Source organism: Pyrgilauda ruficollis, unplaced genomic scaffold (assembly GCF_017590135.1).
Source record: "Pyrgilauda ruficollis isolate IOZ18807 unplaced genomic scaffold, ASM1759013v1 scaffold23, whole genome shotgun sequence".
NCBI classification, from domain to species: domain Eukaryota; kingdom Metazoa; phylum Chordata; class Aves; order Passeriformes; family Passeridae; genus Pyrgilauda; species Pyrgilauda ruficollis.
In genome coordinates this window covers 5,548,199-5,569,176 of record NW_024522539.1, presented here as the reverse complement: position 1 = coordinate 5,569,176, position 20,978 = coordinate 5,548,199, and the positions used below count along the sequence as shown (strand labels likewise).

Below are 20,978 nucleotides of genomic sequence, written 5' to 3'. Positions count from 1 at the left end.
GCCCGCAGCCCGGGACGGGGCCGCCCCGCCCGCCGCGGAGCCGCCGCCAGCCCCGGCCCCAGCCCCTCGCGTTCCCCGCCCCTCGCCGGCGGGGACGCGGATTCGGCCTGCGCGGAGCCGGCGGAGAGAGGGAGCGCGGCCGGGCGAGGGGAGGGGAGAAGCATGAAAGTTGCGGCGGAGGCGGCGGCGGCGGCGGCGGCGAGCTGGCCATGGCAGCAGCCCGCGGGCGGAGAGGCAGCCGCGGGTTGCCGCTGTGATTGGCACCCCGAGGAGGAGGAGGAGGAGAAGGCGGAGGAGGAAGGCGCGGAGCAGCCGCGGGGCCCGCCATCCCGCGGCGGCGGAGCGGCGGTGCCCGGGAGGATGCCGGGGAAGCGGGGCTCGGCGGGCGGCGGCGGCGGCAGCGAGCTCCCGGGGGCCGGCGCGCCGCGGCAGCGCAGGCGGCGGAGGAAGGTCTCCTGCTTCTCCAGCATCCAGCTCTTCCTGGTGTCCGAGTGCGCCCTGATGCTGGCCCAGGGCACGGTGGGAGCCTACCTGGTGAGTGCGGCCGGCCCGCAGCCCCCCGCGCCGGCGGGGCTGAGCCGCGGGCGGGGGTGCGCGGCGGAGCGCAGGGGAAGTTTCCCCGGCGCCGGGGCGGCTCTGCGGGCAGCCTCCTATCCCGGGGGGTTCAGGGCAGCCCGGCGTTCGGCGGCTGAAATGACTCAGCAGTGCCGAGGGGTCACCCACCCGCTGCCGCCCAAGTTGTGCGGCCGCTCCGCGGGACTCCCGAGCGCCCGGAGCGCGGCCGAGCCCGGGGCGGGCTGGCACCAGCGCGGGGCTCCGGCTGGCCGGGCACTCGGCTCTAGCGCCAGCCTTTCCGCTTCACACGGAATAAATACCGGCAAAAGCTAGCGGGGCATTTACTTCGTGCCTCCCGCGTTACCGCTTTTCCTCATCCTCTTAAGTGATGCAGCGGTGCGAAGCGCAGCAGCCCCCAAAGTCTCGGTGATGGGTACAGAACAATCCAAATAAGACTTTAGCACTAAATCTGCATAGTGAGATGTGGTGTCAGAGGCAGAAGTGTAGTAGAAGAGTTGGGAAGATGTCCATACGGCTGGGCTTGTGCCTTGAAGTGTACAGCCTGTGGAAATGTTCTGCTTCCAGCAGATGTAAGTGTATAGTTGATTTAAATTTCTTAAAATAGCTTGCTGGATTTGAGAATTATAGTTTCCATGGAAAAGAAATGTATTCGTAATCTCTGAGGCTTTTTGAGGCCATACACATAATATATTCTACAGTAAATGTAAGAACTCTGCATTTGGTACTTGTATTCAGTATTTAGCATTGCTTCTTTCACATGCTCAAACTACTTATGCAAATTTGTACTGAACGTGATCTATAATTTTTCAAGGTATGTGACTAAACCAACCATGGTTAATATTCCCTCTTAATATGAAATGGAAATTAGAATTCATCTCCACATAATAAAGCATAAGTTTAGTTTGAAACATAGTTGTAATTCCAAAGGAAACTGCATCATGTCTGATGAGATAAATTCAGCAGTTCTATACCCTAGGTGACTATATGTGGATATAACTTAATTTGTAGGAGCCTGACAGGAACATGCCTGTTTTATGTGAGTAACACCTTAGTAAGTAAATATATTGTTTCCTATGAGCTACTTGCAAAATGAGCTGTCAGTGTGAATGAGTGTAGGATAATCCTTCCTCAAAGTAATAGCCAAGGAAGAGCCCACGGGTGATGTCACCCGGTGGGCACCGGTGTGCCAGGAATGTATGGCTCTGCGAGAGGGCTGTATATCAGCACGCTGCGCCGGGGTGTTGGAGCGTAGGATCAGCAGCATTAGTCCCTAGCGTGGCATTTTCCTCAAACTCCTTTGCATTGCTCACTCCTCGCCAGTTTCGCCTTTCTTTTCCTGTTTTCCCCAACTCCTGGGGCGTGCTTTGTGTGGAGTGTTTCACACACCCCAGCCCCACGGTTGGGAAATGAGCGCTGCGATTCCCAGAGCCTCCCTCCTCCAAGGAGTGAACCCAGCTGAGGTGCTGCTGTCTCTGCTCTCTGCCCTTCTCCAGGTCTGTGTCCTGAGCAGCATGGCAGCGGGATCCACAGGCAGTAACAGGCAACTGGGCAGTGGGGGGAAAGGAAAAAAAAAGCAAACTAAACTCAAAACAATCCCTAGCATGCATAAGCAGTGGCCCAGCTGCACTGGGCAAGTGTTCCTCTGTTCCCTGTATAATTTATCTGCCGTCATTGCAAATACCACAAAGCTCGTCATACAATGAACAGATGCAAATGTGGAATTGTCACTGCAGGGTGAATCTGTGCTTAAAGCAAATCTGCCCAGCACTGTGCTTACAGGTGCTGCAGGGGAGTGAGAGCAGGAGCAGCAAAGATGCTTGCTGGAAAGCACGGAGGACTTAATCATTTTTGCAGACTGGGTGTCCCGTGGGGCCAAGTGCTGTTCTCAGGTGCTGTCATGGGGTGGAATCAGTGGAGGCAGTGCAGAGTTGCCCAGGTGTACCTGCAAGTGGATATTCATTTGCTCAGGCTCCTGGGATGAGTGGGGCTCGGTGGTGGCTGCTGGGCTTCTCCCCGAGGGACAAATTAGCAGGCGAGACCAAGTGGAGAGCAAACAGAAGGGCAGACAAATAGGGAGATGCTGCATAGGACAGGCACAGTGTGTAGTTCTGGGCAGTTGAATAAACTACTAATTTTAGCCTGTCAGCAGTGAGGGAGTTCTGTATTGTAGTTCTGCTTTCCTTGGCCACATGTGTGACTTTCCCTAGTTATTTGTAACTCAGGAAGAGAAACCTTTTTTTGCCTTATACGGCGACAAGTTGGTTTCCTCAGATTTTGTCTTGTTCGGCGCAGCGAGACCATGAGGGCAGAAACTCAGCTTGTTAAGAAAACAAGCCAGGGGCTTGGCTTTTCAGGAGTGCTTGAAGAGCTCAGTTTGGATTGGGCTTGGCTTTCATGTCAGTACATTTAGAAGTGACCATTGTTATTTCTTTTTAGAGATGTAAAAAACCTCCCCTTTTCCACGTTCACTGTGCAATAGACTAGCAGCAGCCACTTGCATATATGTACAAAGTATACATTCATTCATTATGTGGTTTTTAAGCAAGGATCATTCACTTTTATTTGTTCATAAAACATTCTGCTTGCCAGCAGGGCTTTATAAATAATAAATGCTGATAAAAATCTATATAAAGTCCAATTCTTTTCCCACAGAACTCAGCAGTGAAAATACCCCAGGATGCCAGCGGTAGATGTCTGTGTTTAAATAGTGCAGTGTCTCTGAGGTTCTTCTTGTGAAGTTTTAGGGAGTATTTGATCAATGTCACGTTCAAAAATATTTGTCTATTATTATGCTTGCTGTTTGCAAAATGCACATGTTCCAAAATTACTTGGTGCCATATCCTGCATAGTTTATGCAAATACAAGCCTGCGCTGCTGCTTTAATTTCTGGGGCTGCTGAATACACCCTATTATTTGCATATTCGTGTAAGGTTTTGTGTACACATTTATTTGGCTTCATCTAATTACTCCTGCGTGCTTTTGGAAACTTGAATTTCCCAGCAACTGCAGTGGCAGTGGGGAAAATGCTGCTTGTAGTCTGCAGGCATTCCTGCTGCAGAAGTTACTCAGGATTTTTGCAGCAACTTTTTAGAAGCCCAGCTGATTTCCACCTGCAGTTGCTCTCCTGCTGGGCAGTGCATTAAAGAGCTGAGGGTGACTGGTGCAGATGGCACCAGGAGGGAAGGGCTGGAGCCTCTGTTCTCCAGCTGGAGCCTTGTGCCTTTCAGGTGGATGCAGCAGTGTGATCAGTCATGCCAGCCGTGCAGCGATGAGGATTTCGATAAGGCTGATTCACATACCTTGGCAACACTTTCCTGCCTGTCTACCTCCCTCCCCGTGAATTCCTACAAGCTCTATATTTTGGAATATTTTTACTGGTAATAACGTTCCAAGTGCTCCTGACGTTTTGTCGCTGAGGCATTTCATCACCTTGCCAGTCAGATCTTGTGCCTAGCCAGTGAAATCATTGCTTGAGCAGAAGGCAAGGAGCTCTCTCCTTGACAGTCACAGTTTGTGGAGCAGGAGAGCAGTTTAATTTCTCTCCCTGGCCTTTAGCCTCGACTTGCTCTGGTTCAAACTGACCTAGTTGCAAGCATCCAACATCTGCCAAAGTCATGGGCTTCTTTAGATAAAGGGCATGCATATGGGAAGCGCGTTGGGAACCAGTTCTGTGGTGTGCTCCGGGGAGCTGTTTTTACAGAGCTTTACTGAGCTGTCTCTGTTTGCTACAGCTTTGAATGCAGCTATTCATGTGTTTTATCAAGTGATAGAGGATGACTGGCCTGAGCATGGGATGGAAAGGAAAATAATTGGTCCCTCCCAAGGAGGGTGCATTGGTGTTTGCGTGGGAATGAATGCCAAATTGTTTCTTGTTTTGCTGAATGAAAACTTTTTAGCCATGCTTAACTTCCTAGGGAGAGCTTTGCCCATGCAGCAGTGTTTGACTGCAGCCTGCAAAAACTCTCTTAACTAAGTGTCTGCAGTAAAAGTAGTGCTGTGTGACTCCAGGTGAGAGTGTGTGTGTGTATGTGGTCTCTGAGACAGGCGCCTTCTGTGCGGGTTTATTGCTGCTGGGGTTTGAGATATCAGTGAAAATCTTGAAAGTCCATCTTCAGGAAAAAGATAAGTATCAAATATAAATACAGAAGTTAATGACCAAAGGGTTCCTGGTGGAACAAACAGAAATAGGGGCTCTGTGTGATGGACAGCTGGGAACTGAGGGGTTAACAGCAAAATTTGGCTCTTGGATTTTTTAAGTTGTTTTGATGTGCAACCCCTTCCTCTCCCATGTTAAATATAACAAATACAATACTGTGTTCTGTGGTACAGACCTGATCAAACCCTCCTTGAAATCTGGCAAGATCCTCATGGAGGATGTCATTAAAGTCAGTTTTAGGAATACTGCAGTGCTCCAGAGCTTTCTGTTGTCCTTGGTGCTGCACAGAAGAATTTGCCTCTGTGTATTTGCAGTCTGAATAGATGGGGTGGGAGAAGTGTCACAGGTGGAGAAACTGAGACACAGATTAAGAGCTTGATTCTGTTTCTGGAGCTATTGATAAAGCATTTGGTTGGTTGGCAGCAGCAGAGCCTGAATGGCTTAGGCATGGGCAGACGTAACTATAAAAGTAGTTTTTCTGTTGTAATTTATTATTGTTTTTAATAAAGTATTTGTTTTTCTAGAATAAGAATCAGCTTGAAAATATTGCTGCCTTTTTTTTTCTCTCCATCCTCAGCCATGCTGAGTAATAAATTAGCTGTAATGTTCATAATTTATTTGTCACTGGGGTAGTTAAAGGGAAAGAAACCCATGGAGTGAAAATAAACGTTTTAGTGGGGGTGAGTATTGCCAAGCATTGGCTGGTTATTGCTTACCGTTCATTTTCCCTTAATATATCTTTGCTGGCAGTGTTATTTCTGGAAAGTTGTTTCTAGTGTGCCTTTCCCATTAGAGAACATTGTCTGTTCTGCAGCTGAGTTGCACAGAAAGTTATTCTAAACTAGCTCTTTTGACTACATTCATATTTCTTCTCGAAGAAGCCTTCTGACAATTTTTTTGGGTCTCTGACTGCAGGGTGGAGCAGAAACCAGATCCAACTCTGGATTCTGATGCTTTCAGGCTCCTGTGGGGTGTGAGTTGGGAGTGTGGCATGGACACGTTAACATAAAAACTTCATTTAAGTTGTAGAAACAAATTCCAATCCAGGAGTTGATTTTTGAGTATCAAGAGAACTTGTAACTGGCATATATGTGTTGGTTAGGAGAAAGGGGGATTTTTGTCTGCTACTAATAGATGAAACAGTGTAAAGGTAACATGCTTATCTCTTAGATTATGTGTTATAGGGAACTTACAACTTACAACCTGATGTCTTCTTGGTTAAATCCATTTAAAGGCAATGGCACTTGATGTCTAAATGTGGACTAGTTGATTTTAATGATTTTATTATTTTTTAGCAGAAAGTTTGGCAGTTCTTCCCTTTCTCTGTAAGGGCCAAGTGATGTTTGTAAGCCCTGAAAGAAGGAACAGTTAGAAATGCTGTGGTCTACTGTAAAACCAATGTCTCATTTCTTCTGGCCAGCCTTCACTTTCAGAATCCCTCCAGCTCTTGCAGGGTGCCTGTGTGACAGGCTCTGTGTGGTTTAATGGCCTGCAGTGTTCCTGCAGCTGAGGTTTAAAGGGATCTTGAATTAGAGCAGTGAGTGCACTGGTCTGAAGGGCTGTGCTTGGGAATTTCATGTAGTGTGACTCTTTCAGTGGTCCTGTAGCCCCTGTCCCAGAGAGGGCTCAGTGGAACTGTGATCCCTCCCCTTCTCTGCAAGGCAGAGCAGATACTCCCTGCTTCCCAGAAAGGGGTGTCTGTCACATTTGCATGGGTTTTCCTTTCCCTTACTTTAAGGATGTTGTAAAGGACCAAAAGCCATCTTCTCTCCTGCTACAGCAGTGCAGATTTATTGCTTCAGAAGGGTTATTCTGCAATTCATCAAGAAGAATTTGTCCTCTGTGTATTATAATCCTTACTTGTAGACTGCTTGGTCTCCTGCTATTCCTTCACAGGAAGATCAAACAATGGCAAGCTATTTAGAGGGTGAGGTTGCACCTTGGATGAATTAGTGTGGCTTTGTCTCCTGATCAACACCAGATGAAACTACAAGTGTTGTATTTTAAGCATCATCCGAAAGAGTTTAAATAAATGTGATAGTCCTTCGTGTAGTAACTCCTTTAAGTGCTCCAGTGAAGTTTGGAAGACTTAATTTTTCCTATTGCACAGAAAAAATGGGCCAGTGATTTTGATTTAAAAGGCCTCATTATAGCTCTGCAGCAAAACCAGGACTGGGACCCCAAGAGTCCTGTCTCCAGGTCACCTTGGAACAACCACTAGAAGCTCTGTCTCTGTAGACAGGCAGTGCAAAGCAAACAGTGGTGCCTGCTCCAGGGAGTAGAGATTTCACACTGCCCTGCTCCATACGCTGTCAGTAGGATCAATAGTGATTGCAGGCTGTTGAGGGAGCTCCTGGAGTGTCTGTCTGTCCCTTCCATGCTGGGAGGGCTCTGCCCTGTTACGGGAAGCATTCTGTGGTGTTCAGAGAGGTGGTCCCTGCATCCAAGCTGTTTCTGTTAAAGAGAAGGGGGAGAAGGAGTGTTCCCTTTTCCCAGATGTTAAGCAGGTATGCAGCTGCAATCATACAGAGGTAAAGACCAAGAGCACAGGTCTGGATCTGCCTCTCCTCACTCAGCAAACTAGGAGACACCTCAGAACTAAAATCAGATTTTCTAAGCTCTCCAGTTAGCAACTTTTTTTCCCCAGCTTTATTCTTGATTTGATGTGCTTCAGCATTTTACCACCTGAGTATTCCTTGCTGAAGTGAGGCAGGCAGCCCTCCTGCTATTGCACAGTGCCCACTGTATTGAAGTTAAAGATCTTTCGCTGAGCTTCTGTTGCAGCAGTGCCTGAACCCAGTCAGTTATTTTAGATTACTGGAGTGTAAAAGCAAAATATTTATTTCTGGTTTCCTGGAATGTTTATCATCATTGTTATTTTCAAGAAGAAAAGGAATGTGCTTTGGTTTCTGTTTTTCCCCTCTGTTGCCTCTCCCTTCATAGTAGCCTTTGGAAACCTGACCAAGCAGGCAGCTGATTTCTGTGTATTTTTTTAACACCATCCTGGTGTCTGCAGCTATCCTTTGGATGGTTTCTGCATGTTTGCAGGCACAGTGGCTCTTAGATAAGTGGCTGTGAGAGCCAGTGTGGGGGCACAGGAGTTGTTATTTCATGTTACATCTGTTTCCTGGGCCAGGATTGCTGGAATTGGCTTGTTTTTAATAATAAATTGTCCTTTTGAAACACTTACCGTGCTGTTTACCAGTATAATTCATAATTCCTTTGTTTACTGAAAGTGGAAGAAGACTTAAAATTTAGTTTCATGGTGATCCATCAAATGACGGTGAAGTTTTTGACAGAACCTGGATAATTCAGTTGTATTGAGGTCTTCATGACTCACCCAGTTTATGAAACAACTATGGCAGGTTTGTTTTTTGGTGCTTTGATGTTTGCATCTGAATCCAACATTTTCTTTAGTTTTTGGGGTTTTTTTAAGGCAACTACAAACTCTACCATAAGGAAACTGAAAGAAAGTTCAGCTGGTAAGAAGAGATTTGTGGTGTGGGTGTGGAAGAATACAGAAACCTTTCAGAAATATTTCACTTTTTATTTTCAAAGATTAATAGTGGTCTATTTGTGGCATACTTTTTTTTTTTTTTCGTCTCCCACTGAAAGACTTCTGGCTGAATTGAAATCAGCATTGAGTGTGGGTCAATATAGAATAAACAGCCTTGAAATGTGTGTTGCATGTGTGTATTTTAGGATGATACCTAACATTTTAATACCTGGAGAACTGCGTGAAAAAAATGTGGAATTGCTTTACAGTGGAGGGTGACAGGTAGGGGTCCCCTCTGCATTCCTAAAACAGAGGAATTACTCTGAATTTATCTTGATGGTGAAAAGGAAGTATTTTTCCTGGAGTCTTCTTGCATCGTGTGTTAGATGGAGCTAACCTACGGAGCACCTACGTTCAAATACAGCAGGGCCAGAGGATAGCAGTGGTGGCAGGACAGAGTTCTGAGGTTTCTGTAGTTTCAGATTTATTTCATCCCCTTAATTCTCCAAAGGAATAACAGGGAGCGAGAAAACATCATAACTTAATGGTTTTGCAGGCTGTCCTGTTAAACAATGAATGGTATTTGTTTTCTCTGGTGGAACTTTACCAGGAAGGGCTGCAGAAAGATTGTCTGGAGTTCTTGTTCTTTATTTCTGAAAAGGAGGATATGAAATAATTGCTACCTCTTTCCACTTCTCAGCTTCATGCAAACATGGTTTGGCACTTCATTAGCAGGAGACCAGAGATTTGCTTGGGAGTCTTTTGGTGCTGGAATGGACTAAACCTCACACTTGGGCTTGAAAGGAATCTCTGAAGGAAGATGTGCTATTGTCCTTGCTTGGGACAGTAGCAGGGCAGGTCCCTGGACCTCTGAAAAATACAATATGTGCCTGTCTACACTGAGAAATGCCAAGAGAGAAGATGGCAAGCATTTAAAACTTTCCAAGAGAGAAGCTAAAATACTGACTGAAAGAAAATTATTTTGAAAAACATGAAAGGGGAATGCCTCCAGTGGTGTCCTGCTGCTTCTTGTGCTAATGAGTTTCATCTGCTGGAAACATGCTCACTTCTCATCCTGACATGGTCTGAGTGTTATGTGATAATGCATTGAGTTGCCATATTGGGGATGGATCCTTTGTTACCCAGAAATTTGGAAACAACAGAAAAATAACAGTGTATAACTGTTCCACAGGGTTTGATTTTTAAAGAGGAGAAGCTTAAGACTTTCAGTTTTTCAAACCTACAGCTTGCTTCTCATAATCTCAATGAGCTGCAGGAAGAGCTGTAATTGCTGTGATTTAGGAAAGCTATTTTCTCCAAGTTATTCTTCAAGCTTTAACTCTTTTCTTCTTAAAGCATGTCCACCTTGCTTGGTGAGATATTGTGGTGTGTTAACCTTGGTCTGCAGCCACATCACCACCCAGCTTCTCTCTCACTCCTTCATCAACACAGTGGGGGCAGAAAATGAGGTGAAAAAGCATGTGGGTTGAGATAAAGCAGTAGCTGTCAGGGATAAAACAGACTTGACCTGGGAAAATTAATTTTCATCGCCCATTAAAATAGATTTTGATGTTTAAAACAAAGCCAAAAATCAAAACACCATATTCCCCTCATCCCACCCCTTTTTTTTCCCCCCGGGCTCTCTGGGAGTATTCTCTGTCAGATCCTCACTGTGCTGTGCTGGGAGAGCATCCACCCTCGCCATGAGCTGAAGTAAACCATTAATCATGTTTGAGCACTGACGTGCTCTTTGCAGAAATGTTGGCTGCCACTGGGTAAATGGTTTCCCTTTTGCTTAGGTCCTGTCTGCACTTGGTGATCAGTCACTGGTTTTTGTGGTGTCCCACTGGGCAGCAAGGTTCAGCCCAAGGAGAAGCATGTCTGTATGACTAAAACATGGTGGTGTTCTTTCTGTCCTGCAGGCATTGTCTGTAAAATGTGATTTTTGTGGGAATTAACCTTCCCATAGCCTATGCCAAATGCTCCAGCTTGTGACAGAGAAAGTGCTGGGCATACAGGCCCTTCATGGGAAATGGTGGGCAGTGTTTTTAGGGCTTACCAGCAAAGGAAAACTGTGGGTTTTGTTTTTGTCTTGTCCAGCGTACAGGACTGAGAGTGGTTAATTACAATGGGCCTTTCAGCCCCTGCATGAGATGCACACTTTGTTTCCTGCTGCCTATAGCTAGTTATAATGCAGGTCCTTATGTCTGAAGTCAGTGCAGCTGCTGGCTGAGGGACAGGAGCTTCAGCTGAAGGGATGCCTTGTCTAGGGGTGCTTGTTTGTGAAGGGCAGTGATGGCTGTTTGGGTGATCCTGTAGATAGATGGTCTCATCCAAGGGGCAAGGAATGCCCACTGAGCTCAGCTGTGTTCCTGCAGGAACCTGCCTTGTCTTGTATTCTCCAGCTTTAGTCCAAAGGGGCCACAACTTCTATTTTTCAAAGTTGGACCACAAGTTTCTATTTTTGATATCAAAATGTGGTACCAAAACCACATGGCTGCTTGAGCCCTTGGGTCACAGGATGCTAGTCTAGGTTGGGTTTTGGGTTTTGTTAGCTCTCTTTCTATAGTCTGTCATATTTAATACTGTTAAGAATTGTAACTCAAGGGAGCTGCTTAGGGTTACTGAAAAGCTTTCCCATAGTCTTTGAGATTCAAACCCACCAGCTTCAGAGAACTTGAGAGCAAAGGCTGAAAGTATTCAAGTGTTCCATGGAGCTAGATAAACTGTGCACTTCCATGAGTTAATTCACTTAATTGAGGCCTCTTCTGCATTGACAGATCACTGTGTGAATGAATGGATTCCAGAATCAGCCTGGGAGTTATTTGATGGCTATTGAAGTTAAGCCACACTAGCAAACTGTGTGCTAGAGGCACAGTTTTGTGGGTTTGCTGTGTCATTTGGCACAAGTGCGCAAGCTTTCTCAGATGCTGGTCCTGTACAGAAGTTCAGCGTTTTCCATGGATTAGGATGCATCAAGGCTAATGTGTTGCACTTAATCTCAGTTCTTGCTCTTTCTTAGCAAGAAGGCAGAAGTTTCAAATCTCTTCTTGCTGTTTCTTGTGGAAGCATTTGAGTCCTATGGTGTAGCCTCCCTTATTTTAGATGGCATTTATTGATTTGAATTATTCAGCTTAATTCAGTGCTGGACAAGTTTTTGCCAAAATTTTTATTTTGCCTTCTTATTTAAATAGATCCCTAATGAATTACTGTAGTAAGATCCCTAAGGAATTACTGTAGTTGTATATAATGAGTCTTGGGAAATACTGGATGCAGTCTCTAGAATAAGTTCTGTGTGTTTTCAGATTGCAAACTTTTGAAGTCTATCTCAGAACAGTGCCCAGGGTCCCTTGTTGTTATCTAAGTTTTCCAGATACTCCCACATTAATAGACTGCATCTCTGGTATCTGTGGGCAGCCATCCAGTGAGCAATTGGTTAGCAGGGTAACAGCTGGTAGGTAAATCTGGATGCAGAGTTCTTTCTGGGATTTGGTATGAGGTTGTATGGTCTCATGCATAGAAGTTTTTTCTCCTACAATGTTTCCAGCTCAATACTTCTGTATTTCCATGGTCAAACTGACTTATTCTGAGTTGGCATTGCAATTTGGGAGAGTGGTTGGCCAAAATGGACAAAAATGTTCTGCAGATAGCTTGTGGCAAAGTGTGGTCTTCTGGTTTAGCCAGCCATGCCTTTTGACCTGAATGGAGTATGTTACTCTAATACTGGTTACTCCAATACTTGTACTCAAGTCACTGTTGATCAAGTCTTTATGGATTTCTGTTAGGCATCACACTGGGGCTTCAAGGAATGGGATCTTTAAGAGGTGCACAGAACTTTGCTACACTGGAAGTGCAAATGAAACTAAAATGACACTTGATTTTTTTTTCTTTATCTTCCTCCTGTACTTCATAGTGCATAGATTCAGACACTTTCAATTTGATTCTCAGCATCCTGATTGTGTTCAGAATTCTTGGTATCCAGACAGTGTCACAAAATATTAGGTTCATGGAGTGTTTCCAGGAGTCCTGTCACTGTGTATTTCCCTGACCTCCTCCTTGCCCCCACTATTCAGGCAAGTGAGAGATTAAATGATGGAGGAACAGCAACTTGATTCCAGTGAACCAGTACTGGTGAGGTAGATTCTGGTGGTGGTGGCATCTTGTCAGGAACGGAGGAACATTCCTGCCACATGTGGATAATACTTTCAAGCCAAGCTCTTCTTTTGCAGCTGACTGTCCAGACCTGTCGTGTCCAAACTGACTCCCTTCGTCAGTCAAGACTAATATTCGTGCCCAGTGAAATCTGGATTTATTCACATTTGGACAATGTGACATGTGGCAGGCTTGGGAGAGGACAGCTTAGCCCATGGAGTAACTCTTGTTGGTTGGGGAACAGCTACTATTTGTATTTTGTGGTGAAGGTGCAGACCAGGCATGCTTGGGCTCATTTCCTGGCTTTGTCATGGACATCTCCAGGCCTTCTTTGGGCTTTCTCTCTCAATCAGCAAATGTGCTAGCTGTGTTATTGTCAGGTTCCGTGGTCATCTTGTGGTGTAGGATGATGGGCACTGAGCTGCTCCAATGATGGTTAATGGGATGAAAAAGTGCCCTGTTCTTGTGCCCTGAACCAGGTCTCTAGCATTTATCATAACAGGCTGAACTAAATTAATTAAAGGGGTGGTAATTTTGTGCTATCCTACCTGTGATGATGCAACCTTGTTGCTGGATGTTATCCCTGTTTCCTTCACACCTGCCTGAAATGTCAAGGCTGAAACATTTAGCCTTTTGCTGTTTGAGGCTTCACTGGAAAAGACTGCTTGGGGCTGCTTTACTCACTCTTTGGTAAGTGATGGATTTTAAAAGCCTGAGGGTATTATTTTCAAGGATGTTTTCTGAGCCATACTGTCATTGACAGAAGTGACTTACTCCAAGTGTCTCTTTGAAAATGGGACTCTTGTTCCAAAGCCACTGAAGTGCTTTTTAAATACCCTTCCCTGTTACTGACTGCAGTGGACTGTCTCAGTGGTGTCTGGCTTCCTTTAAAGCAGGGCAAAATTAGAGTCTAAGTGTTGTGTGCCTGGCTAATAAACTGTATTGTAATTAGTACCTTGGGGAGGCAGGAACCAGGGAGAAGCTGAGTGTAAAGAGAATTAACTTCATGTGGAAGCTGTCTGCAAAGGATGAGTGAAGAACTGGAAGGAGATGAAAACATGGGATTTGAAATGGCTGTGGAGGTTGAGAGAACCCAGACTGGAAAAGTTCAAGTAGAGAAGAGAGAGTGCTCATGTTAGCTGCAGTAACCATTAGTTAGTGAATGTCTCTGGCTTTGTGTTGAATGTTGAATCCAAAACCATTCCCACTCTCTAGTCCCTGAATGATGGACTCCTCCCAGAATTTACTATGTCCCTAGGAGCAGTCATCCTCTATGGGAACCCCTCTCCTATTGTGCTTTGGCTCATGTCAGACTCTGATAGGTAAATAGAAGAGGTAGGAACTTCTGTTTTCCTTGTGTGTGCTCATTTTTCAGGGTCTGGTGATTCTGCTACATAGATTTAAGATCACCTTCAAGCCATGACTCGCCTGCTTACACCATGGCCCTCCTTGCTCACCTCCAGCCTGCCTCTCCCTTTAGTGGGAAGTTTGGCAGAAGCCAGCACATGGCTCCTGTTTGTACCCTTGGCACTGCACAGACACAACGTGAAAGGAGAAATGAGTGGCTTGTGAACAGCTTTGTAGGAGGGTGTTACTTAGCAAATAAACAGGATGACACGGACAGTGCTTGTGTGGGCTGCAGGGTGTGAGGTGGGGATAAGCAAGCAGCACATGTGGCTCTGGGGCAAGCTTGGGGTGTTGCTGATTAGGTGCTAGAGAGGCCCCAATTCCACCTGCAGAAGTGTAATTCATTCTTTCTTTTATGAGTTGTTACAAAGTGCTGTGGAATGGCACATGACAGTGTGGCCAACATTTTGTTGTTTCCCTTTTAAATGGCTTCCTATGTCCCAAGGCTTACTAAATTAAAGCATTGGTTGATGGGAAAAGCCTCAAACTTCTCCCTAAGCCAAGTTCCCATTTGCTACAGCCAGGCATCCTTTCTGCTGGATAGGGAGTAGAGCAGGAGAGATATCAGCAGAGCCAGAGCAGAAGAGGAGAAAAGTATTAGGAGTTGTTAGAAAAGCTCCTCTCCCAGTATATAGCCTTTATATAATCACTGGTGTCCTCCAACCGTGAAAACTGAATTCAGCTGCCTTCAAAGCTTTTATTAATGCTGCCTCAGAATGTCCTGCCTGTGTCACTTCTGCTCTGGTTCATGCCTGGCAGCTGGGAATGCTTCAGCAACCAGTTCCACAGCCTTGCTTCTTCACCTGCACTGTGCCATAACTCAGGTGCAGCCCTTAGCCCTGAGTTCAGCTCCAGATCATAAATTAAGCTAACATGAAGCCCTTCACGTGACAGGTTTCCTGGGCAGGCTGGCATCATGGTTTCTGTGTGGTAAGTGCCCTGTTCATAGTAGAAAGCCTTCTCTGCAGGCATGGAAGTGTTGTGTTAGGAAGTGTTTTATGGGATGAACAAGCAAACCTGCATTCAGTTGTGGAGGTGGAGAAGGAAGGGCATTGCAGTGTGATAGTTTGGGATTGTGCCTCTCCAGTGGTAGATACATAGTCCATGGGATATTTCTTGTTGGGAGTCTTCCAGCCACATGAATTTTATCTCCTCCTCTCAGCTGGAACCCAGCATGATGGTGCCCAGTTTGCAGAGTTCCAGATCCATGTATGAATCTTGCTACCAGTTCTGCATGTGGCCAGGAGTGCTGCAGGAACCTACATTTCAATTATATGCTTTGAATTCCTCTTCATCTGGCTTTGTACACCTACTTGCTGCCCATGGAGAAAAAAAAAAAAAAAATCCATCTCTGAATGTGTCAAAGATGTTCCAGCAGCTTTCCCTTGGCTGTTTACTTTGACAGAGGGATTGGCTGCCCCTGCTCACCAGCCCCTGCTGCTGTGCACTTATTCCACGTGGAATTCTTCATCCTCCAGGTCTGAAATGTGCCGGCAGCGCTGTTCTGTGCTACAGTTTTTAAAGCATGCAGAAATGCAGCTACAGGGATGAGGATGGTGCCTCTTTGCATGTTTATGATGTGTTATTTGGCTGCAAGGGAAGATGACATAACATTTAAAAATACGTAAGGATTCAAATACCTACTGGCTTTGTTGTAAGTGTGCTACTCAAGGGAAGTTTGTGCTAAAAATGGATTCTGGCACTGGGTGTTTTTATGTAGATACCTTGTTAGGGACTAAAATACCACCTGCTTTCACTCAGTGAGGTCAGTATTGAGCAGCAGACTTGGAGGCAGAAAGGTTGTGTGGATGCTAAGTCGGTGGTTGTGATTATAATATCACTGTAGATTGGGGCTTTAAAAGGTTAAAAAACTAGGTTTTGGCTGTGGTGTGCATCTGTTTCAGAGCAACAGAAAAAGCCTTTCAAGTTCTGCTTAGGCAGTTCCGTGTGGCCTGGCTCTGTACCTGGGTCTGCTTTGAGCTGTTGGTGACTCAGGCTGACTTTCCAGGATGAATGTGAGGGGGCAGCTGCAAACAACACCCCAGTGATCTTTGTGTTCACACCGCTGTAAATGGGGCACTGCGCCTTCCCTTCCTTGGGGGAGCTGGGAAAGGGGGTCAGCCCATTGTGTCCCTTGCAGGATCTGTAGGAAGCAGATGAGGGAGGTATTGGCAGCCCTGCCTGCCTTGCTGTTTGCTGCAATGGGTGCCTGGGTTAGAGGTGAGGTTTTTATGCAGCGTATTTGGATCCCAGTTTCACTGGAGTAGTGCAGAATGCACATTTACCTTTGAGAGGCACGTGGCTTTTTTCTGGTTTAAGCTATTTCGGAACAAATTGTGGCTTTGCACTGATGTGTCAGCTTCTGACCAAACAGGATATCTTCCTTGGGTGCTGAGTACTCTCTGCTCTGTTTACAGTGTGCAGCAGCCTGGAGCATCGCTGTGTTTGTGCACAGCTGTGAAATCCTGCAAGAGGTGCCCAGGTACATTTGTTTTGTGCCTTGTGTGTTGGCCAGGGGCACAGGATGCTGTGGCTGCTGAAATGTGGTGAGGAGATGCACAGTGGGCTACAAGAGATGACAGGAAAGTTTTCTGCTTGATGCCAGAGAGAAGAAGGTTGCCAAAAATGTGTCTTGCCTCAGCTAGGAGTGTGATGTGCTGTTTCTCTTGCTGCATGGTGCAATACCTTCTCTCTTCTCAGGCCCTGAAAACCCTGACCTTGAACATGTGCTTAATTTGGACTGTGTCAGTAACCTCAGAGCTGGTCACTAGAATATAAAATTAATTTTTCACACCAGTGAGGCACAGATCCAATCTGCAAACTCCTCATGGCACCAGTACAGTAACTTGCAGATTTTTCGAGTGCTGGCCTAGAAACAGCACAGGCACATGCAGCAAGAGCCAAGCTAATAACACCCTACTTTCAGCAGGGGTTCAGCTGTGGCATCTATTATCCCTATCATGTGAATGCAAATTTCTATGCAGAGATGATTTCCAGACCTTGAGCAGAGCCAGCTTGGGTGTGTCCATGTCACCACCTCTTTTTGCTTTCCTTTATGTTCGTGTGCCCAGAGCCAGCACAGGTGTTTGCATCTGCAGTGAAAATGTATTTTAATTTTTGACTGACTTTGCTGGACCAGGAAAGGTGTTCAAACAAGCGATCAGCAGCCTAAGACAGGCAGTCCTGATGCCCTCACTGCTTTGGTGGGGTGAGGAGCAGCAAGAAGAGCTGTTGCCTGGGTTTGGGCAAAGGGTATTAAGGTTGTTGCTCTCCTCCCAACCATCTGATGGGGAAGGAGTGTGCAAAACGCCAAGGAAGTGGCTGCCTTTTTAAAAGTTTGGCTCAACCACAAGTGATCCATCTCAGCGCTGGAATTGTGGAGCAGGAAGATGTCAGAGCAGAGGATCGCTTGAAGCCTGAGCCTGGTGGCTGTGGAAGAAGGGTGACCAAGCCCCTGGGGACCAGCTCTACAGGAGGAGAGCTGTTAAGAGTCTCCCCGTGATGGGATCACATCCCCATCCTGCACAGCTGCTGGAAGAGAGGATGAGCTGACACCTGGAGAAGTGGGTGGAGGCACCTGGAAGGAGTGGCACTTCTGGCGTGGTCCCTTTGGCTCTGCAAGAAATCTTGTGTTTCCCAGCTCTGTAATGGAGACTGCATTTGTTTTCCTTGGGGAACGTAGTTGCCAGGCAATTATTTTACACCCTGTAGCACTGCAGACATGTCTCTTCAAGTCCAATCTCTTACCACATAACTGAGAAAATGTATTTTACATTAAAAAGAAGCCTTTTGAAAAGGCCCTTCAGGCATAAAGTCAATGTGTTTTCTATATATAACCCAGTATTATTAATACAATGAACTTAACTGGAGACTCTGTGGGTGAATATGGCTTGATCATTGGAGATACGAACAATATGATATTCATTTTCAATGTACTGTGGCTCTGACTCCATAATGGTGCTCCCAGCCTTCAGTTCATTTCTTAGTGATAAAGGGGGCCAATAGGGTGAATCAGGTCTGTGGATTGTATTTTTGCTGAGCACTAATATAAAATAAACAGCCTATAGAGAAAACAAATTTACTTTGGTTCAGAAAGGCCGAGGTCTGTAGATTCGGGACAGACAGGAATGATGAATGTGAGCATGTATTATTGAAATAAGTCCAGAATGGCATGGCATAAGCTTCCGTAGATTTAGTTACAAAAGTTGCAATACAAATTGCTTTGGCTGAAAAATTTTAAGGTGGTGATTGATTTTTTTTTTTCAATGTGGGTCATTTATCACTGTGTGCGTTACGTGAGACATTTTCCTTTTTCAATCATTGAGGAGTGTTTTAGAGTGGTGTTAGGAGGCCCCTTTAGCCCAGGCCTGTTTGATGTCAGTCATCTGATCCAAATGTGTGTGTGCAGCCTGCCGTGGCTCAGAGGAGGAGACAGTGCAAGCATGCTGCAAGTTTTAATCACTTCTAGTTCTTGTATGTTGCAGTGTGTTCACAGAAAGCCAGAAGGCTGGGTTACGTATTCTTTTCTAGATGTCCAGCCTGTTTTCTGCATGAGCAGGGTGTGCAGGTGCCAAACTGGTGTAGTTGGCTGTTTTTGGTAGGGATCCAGTCTGGAGCAGCAGGAACCTGTGGAGTAACAGCAGCCACACAGCTGATCTATCTAAGAGCTGCATCTTAGTGGGGCTGTGTCAAAAACTGAGTAGGAGATGTCTGGGGTGGGAGAAATGGGAGTCATGCAAGAGGCAGCAAAAAGAGAAGGCTGAGTCCAGTGCTGCAGTTAAAGGACTGGCTGGTCAGAGCCCCAGTGACCTGCTAAGGGACAGATGTGAGCACATAAGGGTGGCAGGCAGGCACACTGCCATGGGAAGCTGTGGTTTCAGTGCTGTTCCCATTTTCCTGGGTGCTGGCGTTTGCCATGGATAGAGCACTGGCCCTGCCTCTGTCCTTGTGCCTGCTCTGGACCTGTCTGGTCCTGTGGGTGGTTTCACACCAGTGACTCCTTGGGATCTGCTCTATCTTGTCTCCATGAGTTTTGCTGGGTGCTGCCTTTGCTTCCTGGTAATGGTTTTGATCTTGAAGCTTTTTTTAACTAAATACCCTCTTAGCCGATTCTTCCCCTCCCTGACTAAACAGCTGTGCAAGTTGACAGGAGTCAGGAAGAAGCAGCCTCACAGCTGTGGGCTCCTGGTGTTTCCCTGCTGTGTTTTAGCAGGAGGTTGTCCATCTGAAGCTGCTGTGAGGCTGCACCATCCCAAGGCCCACATCCCTGCTCTTGAACAGCATCCACGTGGGCTGTGCTCTGGAGTGATTGACCTGGCATCAGCACACAGGGACTTTTTATAATCCTCACAGCCTTTCCACATGACATCAGTATTTTACAGGGACCTGTGGTGTTTTTTACATTTTATGTAACTCTGGATAAACAGAGTTAGTGTCTGGGAGTGGTGATGGCTGGTCTGCTGGGGAACAGGATTGTGAAAGGAAATATGGGCAATACAGTGTTTTTATCCCACAGTAACAAGGACACTGGAAACATCCCACATAGAAACAACAAGTTTAGTCAGGTTAAACCTGACTAAAGTCCCATAAAAGTGGAGCATGGAGGGTGGGGAGACTATTTTAGCCATGTGCAGGGGTTTATTTTGCATAAATGCAGGTAACATCTGTGCTATGCTATTGCTGATGTTATAGTTGGTCTTTCTAAGGTCACAGCCAATGTCACAGTAAGAGTTTGGGCTGTGCTGTCCAGGCTGCAGCCACCCTGGATAAAATGCAGTTGGGTTCCTGTTGTTCTCTGGCTAAGAATCTGCATGTTGACAGTTTATTTCCCAGCCCTATTTTTATTTTGTTGTTGGTTTTTTTTTTTCCCCTCACCGTGGCTGTCAGTTTTGGAGGCTACTCTGCTGATGCTGGTCTCAGCATTTTGTACTTGGATGCTGTTTTCTTCTGGATGCTCAAGGCTGCTGTGATGGATTTGCTCTTTCACCATACCCCCTGCTCCTCATAACCCACTTAGCAAAGGCAGAGCTGGTAGCACTGGGTAGCAGTGCTGCTGTCAGAAGGAGCAGACTGGGAAATGCTGTGTGGTCTGGCCAGAGGAATAAGAAGAACTGCCAGCTTTTATCAAGACAGTTGGAATTTGCCCTGTATCGTTGTCTTCCTCCTGCTTTTGTTTCAGTCTTTTCCCCAAAGTAAAGCAGGAAAGTATTAGGGGATGGTGAGACTCTTTTTCCCTACTGTTGACTAGGTTCATGTTTGTAAAAAGGAAAAGAATGGCTGAAATCCCACAGAAATGAGTGGAATGAGAATTGGGACTCTGGTTTTAGTTCTCTGGTTTGTCACCAATTTACTGTCTCTGTCACTGTGAACTGCACCTGGAAACAGTGCACTTTTCTGTATCTGAAATCCAGCTGTCCAAAGTCTGACCCTTTTGAGATCTGGCACCCACACGTGTCTAAACACCATCCTACTTTCTAGCCACTTGTATATATGTATGATAAAAGCCTAAAATGTGGTAGCCAGGTCGAAATGTGGGTGACTTCCAAAACTAGTTAATACCAGTTGGCCTTGGGAAATCACTTCTGTTGGCTTTCAATCTTCCAGCCTAAATTATTCCATCAGAAATTAATTTTGTTGACTGTACTTGTCTCATTAATAGTTGGCTCTCTACCTCAGTTTACACAGCTGTAATGAGTAATCACGAGTTTCCCATCTAGGTACAGCTCAGAAATGAGCACCACAGACATAATTTTGCATGCTCAGAGCTATATATTGATCTTGGAGAGATTCCCCAGTCTGTCAGAATTGGTGTTCACAGGACCCCAGCGCCAGCCCTGTTAGACCACACCTTGCAATAAAACCATGGATGATAAATCCTTACCCACGGCGAAAGATTTGGAACTATAGATGGTCTTTAAGGCCCTTTCCAATCCAAACCATTCCATGGTTCTCTCTCCCACGGGTGCCTGCTGGATCTGCCTGTGGCTGTGGGGTGTTGTGTGTACCCCCCTCCTTGGCATGCCTTGCTCTGGAAACACCAGCAGGATGTTTTGTAGCAGTGTCTGTGCTCACCTGCTCAGCTCCCACAGAGAAAGGGCTGGGAGCAGCAGTGTCCCTTAGAATGTGAGCTCCAGCCCTTCTGGCCAAGGCCACTGGAGCAGGGACAGGCTGTGCTGTCCCCTCTCACAGAGG

At 46.0% G+C, this 20,978-nt stretch overlaps 1 protein-coding gene across 1 annotated transcript in view; it reads left to right on the top strand.

Annotated features, from left to right (window-relative positions):
* The first annotated feature begins 182 nt into the window (after positions 1-182).
* SLCO3A1 (solute carrier organic anion transporter family member 3A1) overlaps positions 183-20,978 on the top strand; it is a 137,492-nt gene continuing 116,696 nt past the window's right edge. Inside the window, exon 1 of the mRNA XM_041468890.1 lies at positions 183-534. Within this exon, the coding sequence (XP_041324824.1) occupies positions 361-534 (174 nt within the window). The 5' untranslated portion in view covers positions 183-360. The remainder of the gene's footprint in view (positions 535-20,978) is intronic.